General features: G+C 58.2%; 3 protein-coding genes across 3 annotated transcripts; 1 reads left to right on the forward strand and 2 right to left on the reverse strand.

Annotated features, from left to right (window-relative positions):
• Window positions 1–1370: 1370 nt before the first annotated feature.
• CHGG_01408 (uncharacterized protein) lies at window positions 1371–3031 on the reverse strand (the record flags this gene model as incomplete). The annotated part of the gene is made up of 2 exons (XM_001220628.1): window positions 1371–2291; window positions 2351–3031. The coding sequence occupies 2 exons, from the start codon at window positions 3029–3031 to the stop codon at window positions 1371–1373; spliced, it is 1602 nt and encodes a 533-aa protein (XP_001220629.1).
• A 1510-nt stretch (window positions 3032–4541) lies between these two features.
• On the forward strand, window positions 4542–5528 carry CHGG_01409 (uncharacterized protein; the record flags this gene model as incomplete). Its single annotated transcript, XM_001220629.1, has 1 exon — window positions 4542–5528. One exon carries the CDS (start codon window positions 4542–4544, stop codon window positions 5526–5528), a length of 987 nt encoding a protein of 328 aa, XP_001220630.1.
• Window positions 5529–5953: 425 nt separating this feature from the next.
• On the reverse strand, window positions 5954–8117 carry CHGG_01410 (uncharacterized protein; the record flags this gene model as incomplete). The annotated part of the gene is made up of 6 exons (XM_001220630.1): window positions 5954–6102; window positions 6158–6601; window positions 6662–7602; window positions 7685–7963; window positions 8015–8051; window positions 8108–8117. The coding sequence occupies 6 exons, from the start codon at window positions 8115–8117 to the stop codon at window positions 5954–5956; spliced, it is 1860 nt and encodes a 619-aa protein (XP_001220631.1).
• Window positions 8118–8545: the final 428 nt, after the last annotated feature.

Consider the following 8545-nt stretch of genomic DNA (forward strand, 5'->3'; position numbering starts at 1 on the left):
TACAACGGAAGACTGGACACAACGGAAGACTGGACACAACGGAAGACTGGAACACGGAAGACTGGACACAACGGAAGACTGGACACAACGGAAGACTGGACACAACGGAAGACTGGACACAACGGAAGACTGGACATACTTGGGTTTTGTTCTTTCTCCAGCTGCTTGTTCGCAATGGTCGAGTTGAGCTGTTGGATAGCTCTTAGGGGTATGTTTGTTGCTGTTGGATTTGGCTTCATGACTGCTGGTTGCTTGGTGTGTTTGGGCACTTGCATTTGGATACGCGATTCCCACAATAGATCTCCTGCTTTACAATTGAACTGCGCGATAAGACGCATTCCTGTCATGTTGACTCGGTGCTTTTTGTTTGTTTCTGCTGGCGTCCGGAAGATAACCCGTGTTTGTGTGTCTCGAACCAGTCTTGTCAGATCTGAGACATTTGAGACCAGTCGTTTCCGGATTTCCAGGAATGTTCATCGTACCGGTAGGAAGATTTAACGGCTATGGAATTTAGCGGGAGGTATGTTGCTAGGGCGTAATGGAATGTGTTCCATCAAGACACTCCCGTCTGTCTTGTTATTTTTCACTCTTCGCCGCCCCTTTCACCCCGATCCACCATCGAGGTATTGCTTACTTTCTCTGGTGGTCACGCTTTGAGAGGAGGATGACAGCTCGAGTCCGCACCCTGAATCAGGGAAGCCGAGAAACGGCAAAGCGAATTGTGTGCATGAACTGGTGGTGCTGAGTTATTCTGGGAATATCGATCAGGGGACCGCTTAAAGCCTTCGGATGCCGCCTTTTCCCGCGAAACCCCCCAGGTTTCGGATGTACGGGACGGCAGTTCGCCGAAGCCCATAGCACGAGGTGGAATAGGCCATCTGATGTGATAGCTTCTGTATGGAATGAGCCTGCTAGTTCTCGACTAAACTCGACACTGCCGTAATGAAATCACCTCAGGGCTGTACGGTCCCTAAGAATGACAGCGGTCATCGGTTATCATCGCGAAGTGCTTTTCTAGGATATCCAGAGGCAGGTACCCGAACGACGGATATGCATACCGCTGGCTTATACACGTCGGTCTTCATATACATTGTTTGCACAACCAAACCATGAACAACCACCGTACCTTCTCTCGTGTCCGTTTTCCATGTTATCACCCCAACCAGCCAGCCTCAGGCCGGCGAACGTAGACACCCCAAAGTACCTCTAAACAGAACACTGCCTGCCAGCAGCACAGCACACCCCAAAAACAAACAAAAACAAAATAGCCACCCACCAACCCCTATTCATCCAGTCACCACCCTACACCACCAAACCCCCCACCACACCCACCACCCCCGCCACCACAACAGCAGTCCACACCCCACTCCTCACCGCCCCAGCCGCCCCCGACCCATTGACCCCATCCCCAGCCACCCCCGCGCCCTGAGCATCCCCCCCAACGGCATCCGCACCCACCCACCACCACCAGCCGCCCCCGTCTGCGCGGCCGCCACGGCGGTAACCAGCGTGCTCGTCACGCCGTTCGTGACCGTAGTCAGGGTCGTCAGTATGGATGAGGCGTCCGCGCCGCCGCTGCTGCTGCCGGGGGTGGGGACCGCGGTGATCAGGGTTTCGGCGGCGTCCGTGCCTGTGGCGTCGCCGTTGCCGTTGTTGGTGTTGTCGTTGGTGTTGCCGTTGCCGTCGAGGCCGGGGAGGGGGCGCAGGCTGGGGGAGGCGTTTTCGCCTCCGTCGGTGCCGGTGCCGGTGCCGGTTGTGCTGTTGGATAGGCCCGGTAGGGGTTGAAGGGTGCCGGCGCCGGATTCGGAGCCGGTGGTGGTGTCGGTGCCGGTTGTGCCGTTGGCTAGGCCGGGCAGGGGTTGGAGCGCGCCGGCGCCGGATTCAGAGCCGGTACCGGTGCCGGTTCCCGCGCCCCCGGTGGGGAGTGGAGTGAGGCTGTTGTTTGTGCCGTTGGTGAAGACGAAGCCCTGGCTAGGGGCGACGAATGAGGAGGGGCCCGAGGCCTGGGCCACTGTTGGGTCGGCGGAGGGGCTCGCGACGATGGGGGCGAAGGAGCCGACGGCTGCAGCAGCGGTGGTGGCAGAGTCTATGGCATCAGTGGCCATGTTGCCAACGGCGGGAACCGAGCTAGCCACGATCGGGGTAAAGGAGGCGGGGGTGGCGCCGGTAGCTGAGGTCGCCACCACAGCGGACGTAACTGCGCCGGCCGCGCCCGCTGCGGTAGTTGATCCGCCCACAACTTGAGTGAACGACCCAATAACCTGAGCAGCGCTTGTGGCGGTGTCAACGACCTAGAATATGTTAGTGAGATCTCGTTGACGTATACTCTAACATCACGGACAAAACCTACAGAAGTGTCAACAGCCGGCGGCGTCGGAAGCGGCGCCAGAGAGGTAGCGGCTCCTGTGTTGAGCCCAGGCGGCTGCTGCAACCCTCCCGCCGGACTCTGCGTCACGGCTCCCGCCGGCTCTGATTCGACCTGCGTAGGTGCTATCACTGCTGTAGAGTCCACTGCGACGGGGGGCACAACATCTCCTCCGCCAGCCAGTCCGGGCAACGGTAGGAGTGAAGTGGGAGCCTCGGCCCCTTGCAAGCCCGGGGGTTGTCTTAATCCTGAAGCTGCTGCCGCCTCGTTGGCAGCGGCGGCGGCGGACGCAGCAGCAGCAGCACTCGACTGTTGGGCTGCTAGCACCTCGGGGGGTATCGGAGTGGCTGCTGGTGCGGCGTTGGCGACGGTCTGTATGCGTATAACCCCATTGGCGTTGTCACCCCCATTGCCCTGTCCGCCATTGCCCTGACCGCCATTGCCTGGACCGCCATTGCCTGGACCGCCATTGCTTGGACCTCCATTTCCAGGACCATTACCTCCTGGTCCCCCATCGCCCTGCCGACCATTGCCCGGCCCGTCGTTGCCCTGCTCGCCGCTTCCCAACCCGGGATTCTCGTTGTTGTCTCGCTGAGGAACTGCAACCACATCTCGAGCCGCAGTAGCGAGGAGGACCGCCACGAAGGCCCTAGTAGAGAAATACATTTTGTTGTTTGTTGGGGCACTTGGAATTGGTGTGTAAATATTAAGCCAGGCCGAAGCTGGCGTGTTCAAAATCGTAGCAGGAACGAGGTGTAAAGAATGTAGAGAACAATAACGCTGACCTGCAGTCACGAAGTGAATTACAAAAAAGGGAGAGACAATCCGGACACCAGCGAAAAACGGACGACTGAAGCGCAGAGGACAGAGAAGGAGAGAAGCCGAAATGAGATTCGGGTATAGGGGGGAGAATATATGGCGGCAGGACGTTCATACCGGATCCGCGACACAGGAGTCCAGGCATCACGACTCGACGTCGTGGTCCTGGCTGAGTGCTCACATGTTTGCCACGGAAATAGCTCGACTGACACCGGCAATCCAAACGCTAGGTATCTCTTGAAACAGGATGACCCAACGGTGGGGTGAGGGAGCAGGGTTGGATCATGGACTGAGTCGGCGACGACGCCTTTGCCAACTGGGAACGAGCTCGGCTCCCGTCAGCCAAGAGGTAGTCTAGAACATGCATCAAGAAGTCGGGGGCACATCTGGAGCATCCGTCCAAGTTCCGGCTTGGGGTTGCGGCTCAACGGTGCAAAAATGGGACGGACAAGGGGTCTGGGCGAGGCTCTGACACGCAACCCCTGGGGCGATGAAACTTGCCTCCCTCTCCACGTTAGCGAGTACAAAAAGCCACCCGCAAAATCGCTAACAAACGGCGAAGCGATGCACGACTCGGAGAATCTAGGCCGTTTTTAAAGTTTCTTGGCAGGATGCCGAAACAAAGCAGAGAGGTTGTTGTCGAGGGGTTGCCAGGAAGTCACCACAAATCTGAAGCATCGCGGATACGAAGCCGAGTCGAGAACATTCGATGCTAAACAGCCCACCGCACTCCAGGTGTCGGATGGTCGGGGATTATTTCGGAGTCACAAGAGTTTGGGAATGGCGATAGCTTCGCCGTAATTTCGACGTGGTCGTCTCCGGTGCCAGGGATTGTTTGACTCGGGGAATCAGAAGCTCTTGCCTCGATTCGTCCACGGCTTAACAAGTGCGCAATCGCGGCTTTTCTCCGCATAACGGTCGGTAGTCAATTGAGAAGAAGAGTAAAGTCAAAATCAATACGGCGAGGGGAAAGGAAGATGTAAACAGAGGTCGATAACTGGGTGGTCGACCAGGCTGGTGCGTCCATATTGTAACTTCGCCGGTCTTGGCAGGTATGTCTATTCTGGAACCTTGAATTGAAGATAAAAAATACGGACAGAGTAAAACTCGTCATTTGACATTTGGGTGATGAATTTGTTGAGTGATGAGGGAGGGAAGGAAAGGCGGGTTCACTTACACGACAAATGCTGGGTGGAGATCGGGCAGTCTTGGCATGATGCTCCTCGACCCACTCCGTTCTGCCGTGTTCCCCCGCCTAAATTCTACATTGGCGCTTCCCGCAACAGCAGCTCCTCGTCATCGAACATCTGGAATCTACCGCTTGATACTGGGATTGGCATCCCCTCCGATCGACACAATGGGCTGGTTCGACGGCTGGTTTGGTTCCGGCAACGGCGGCTCCGATCCGCTGGGGCGGCTAGACCCCAAGCTGCGCGAGTTCCTCGAAAAGGAGTCGCCCGTCAAGTACAGCAACAGCAACAACAACAACCCCTCCTCCCACCCCCAGCAGCAAGCTCAACCACCACCATCATCCGACCAAAAACCCACCACCACCTCCCCCGCCGGCACCCCCCCACCCCCTCCCGAATCCCTCTACCCCGACGGCCGCTACGCCCATCTCTGGAAGACCTACCGCCCCCTCAGCGCCGTGGAAGCCGAGACCAAATCGGACAACGAGAAGCTCTCGGACGTGCTGGAGGCCTTCAAGGAGCGCAAGGGCCTGATCGGGCGGGCGGCGCTGGAGAACTGCGCCGAGGAGCAGGTCGACTGGACCGAGTGCATGAAGTCGGGCAGCTGGACGGCGCGCATGACCATGTGCCGCGACGAGGTGCAGAAGTTCGAGCGCTGCTACAACGCCCAGAGCCGCCTGCTCAAGGCCCTGGGCTACCTGAGTGTCCACGGCCGTAATCCCCAGGTCGATGAGGATATCCAGATGCGCGCCGATGAGCTGTATCATCGGATGCTGGCGCATGAGCGCGAGGTGGAGAAGGCGAAGGAGGAGGGCCGCGAGGCGCCCGTTCTTAAGACGCTGTTTGAGGATGCGCCGGCGCCTGCGGCTCGGGCGGACGCTGCTGACAAGGGGGTTGATGTGCCCGAGCCGAGCGCGGCGGTTGTGGCGTCGTGGAAGACTGCGCTGGAGAAGCTACCGCCTGAGGAGCGTGAGGCCGAGGAGAAGGCGCTCAGGGCGGAACACAGGGCGAAGGCGGAAATGGCGGCGAAGGTGCAGGGTCTGTGGCAGGAACAGGCCAAGGAGAGGGAAAAGCGCAAGGCAGAGGGGAAGGAGACCTTCATGGACAGGTTTTCTGCCCTGGCTGGGTCTTGGTCGGGCCCGAAGTCAGCATGATCAGATTGGGAAACATTGTGTACGAATATTCGCTGTAGAAACTATTCCTCATGTGTCGAATACCAACCAGGTCATCAGACAGATTCATCATGTCGTTACTATACAATGTTACCTACCTTCCAAGACCGCTGCGGCACGCTCTAAGAAAGCGTTGAACTCCCTGATCTGCTTCAGCGCCCCGCCACCGTCGCTTTTTGTACATGCCTGATCCGCCACACGGCTGACCAAAAGCTCGAGGTTGGCCAAGTCTGCCTTTTTCTGCTCGGCGGGAGACAGTTCAGGCGCTGCCTGCCCCTTTTCCACAGCCATGTCGATGTCGTGCATAGCGGATGAGAGTGATATGTGTCGCTGGGGTAGGTTAATATCCGGTTACTATCGGTAAAGAGGTTGGAGGGGGGCCTACCAAAGCTTGTTTGCTATCAGCTTCATGCCGGATACGTATCGCATCCATCCGCAGCGCTACCTGCTCCCTTTCCGCGCGGATCTGGAGGATTTCGTCCCGCAGCGTGAGCTTCTCCTTTTGCGCCGAGCGCACCCTCTTCCGGAGGGAATGGAGAGTGTCGAGGGCAATGGTCTAACTTTGTCAGTCTCCAGATCCAACGAAGCTCTCTGTTAGGTGGTAAACTTACGTGTTCCAACAACCTGGTCCTCAGCTCCTCCTGGAATGCTTCCAGAGCCCGGTACATCGTCTTTTGTTCCCCGCCCTTCGTGGCCGGCGTCCTTCAGCTGCTCTGCCGCCGCTCTTGGCAAGCTTGGTCCCATATATGCCTCGATGAAGCTCCCTCGCCAGAAGCTTAAGAGAGGACATCCAACCGCCATTGAACACCGCCCACGACTAGTAAATGGTATTTCACCATTGGAGGAGGAGTCGAGCCCGGTTCGCCCCCTTCCTCTGCAGTGCGTGGTGGCTTGCTGAACCGTTGTACGGTGACTGGGTACAGATCCAGACGGCCTTTCGCCGTCACTGTCGTCGTCGCCCGTTGGCGGCCGCCTTGTTCTTCCTTGCTTGTTTCTTTGCTTTCCGGCTTCGGCTTCGGCTTCGGTCTCGGCTGAGCCCGAGCCCGAGCCGGGGGCTCAGGTTGTGGTGAAGGTGATGGTTGACGCGGTGGCTGAGACTTGGGCGGCCTGCCTACCCCGTGGTTTCTTAGCAGGTTGTTGCTGCTGGGCAGGGCTCGCTCCCGGCCTTCCGCGACGTCGCTTTGGCGCCGGCAAATCCTCCGCCGCACCCGACCCCAGCTCTGGTGAAGGCGCGCGTGGGCTCCGGCAGGGACGTTTTCTGCCCAGTCGCTGGGCAGCTTCCTCCTCGCCAACCTCTTGCGCTTCCTCCACCTCTTGCTCTGCCACCGTTTGCACCTCATCCGCACTTGTTTGGCCGTCTTCAAGCTGGACAGTCGACTCCTCTATCACCTCCTCTTCCACCTCCTCCACTTCCTCTCCCACTTCTTCCACACCTTCTTCCACCTCTTCCTCTCCCTCCTTCACATCCACCTCTTCCACATCATCCTCCACCCCCAACTCGACCTCACTCTCAGCAACACTCTCCGCAACACTCCCCACCACCCTCCCCCAGCCCCCCAACACAGCCCTCCCCCTCCCCCTCCTCGCCACCCTCCGGTGAGTAGGCGACGAATTCTCCACCCCGCCACTCCCACGCGACACATCCAACCCCATACTCGCATCCCCCTCCGCATCCAGATCCTCCTCCTCCATCACCCGCTGCAGCAGCGCGCTGGACCCGGCGAGCGGCGTCCCCGGGCCGACACGCAGCGGGCGGCGTCGGCCGCTGCCGGGGGCGTCGGCGGGGCTTTCGGTCACTTCCATTTCGGTGGTGATTTCCATGTCGGTGGGGAGGTGATGGTGGTGGAGGTGGCGGGTGGCGGTGGGGGTGGTGTTTGTGGTGGTGGTGTTTCGGGGGGGTGGGGAGGAGGGGTCGAAGGAGAGGCGTTTCGTGGCGGAGATTACGCTCGAGAGGGGGCCGCGTTGTTGGGGGAGGTGGTGTGGTGGTGGTGGTGGTGGTTTGGTGGTGGTGGTGATGGTGGTGAGGGGAGGGGCGTCGGCCATGGGGTGGTCTTCGCTTTCGTCGTCTTCGTCATGGTGTGTGGGTGGTTCGGTTTGTTGTGGTGGGGAGGGAGGGGGCCTGGGAGAGGATGGTGGACGGCGCGGCGTGGGTGGCAGTCTCGTCGCCTGCTTCGGTGCTGGCGTCGGGTATGCTGTAGACATCGTGGCTGGTTGTTGGATAGCTTGTTGGGGTTTGGCTCAGTCGCGATACATCTCGATCGAGCTGTTTTCGTTTGGCAGATGTGTTTAGGGACAGGCGAGTTGCTAGTGGTGGTAGCGGCGACGGTTCGACGACTGGAGGTTCTTCGGGTTCGTCGACGGGCTCTTCGGCGACGGGAATGATGAAGCCAAAGTCAATGTCTCCAACATTATGTCTCCTATTCAACAATTAAATATTGAACGTTCCTCAAGAGGTCGAATCGACTTACCCTGCCCCGCGCATGCGGTCTCGCATGCGCTCCTGTCCTGTACGGTGTTAGTAATTGATAAGGCATTGAAGGGCATTGGAGCAATATTCTTACTTGTCGCCATCTCTGCCCGTTCCTTTGGTAAGTGGCCAACGAAAATTACATCTCCAGAAGGCGTCGTCAATCCCTCCTTGTCGGCCTACAATTTCAATACACGCCTTCCAGGTTGGAGATGACGCGCTTGGGGATGTTAAGACGCGACTTTACAGGGCTCACCCGACCCACACCGCGCTAATTTAGCGGGGCTGATCATAGCCAAGCTTCCGGCCAGCGACCCTGCAACCACAACCTCGACTGACAAAACTTGAAACAACCAACTCAACCAGCAGGCTCCTCGGTGCGAGAATAACACATTATGGACGGAAACAAGGCGGAGTTCTTAATTATTTTCTTCTATCTTTATTCCCTCATTTGCCCCTTTCACTTTCTGTATTTTCTATATTTATCGCAATTTAGTGCGTCTCATAAGATTTATCCCATCCTAGGTACTTC

The sequence above is a fragment of the Chaetomium globosum genome, genomic scaffold, assembly GCF_000143365.1.
Source record: "Chaetomium globosum CBS 148.51 scaffold_1 genomic scaffold, whole genome shotgun sequence".
Classification (NCBI taxonomy): Eukaryota; Fungi; Ascomycota; class Sordariomycetes; order Sordariales; family Chaetomiaceae; genus Chaetomium; species Chaetomium globosum.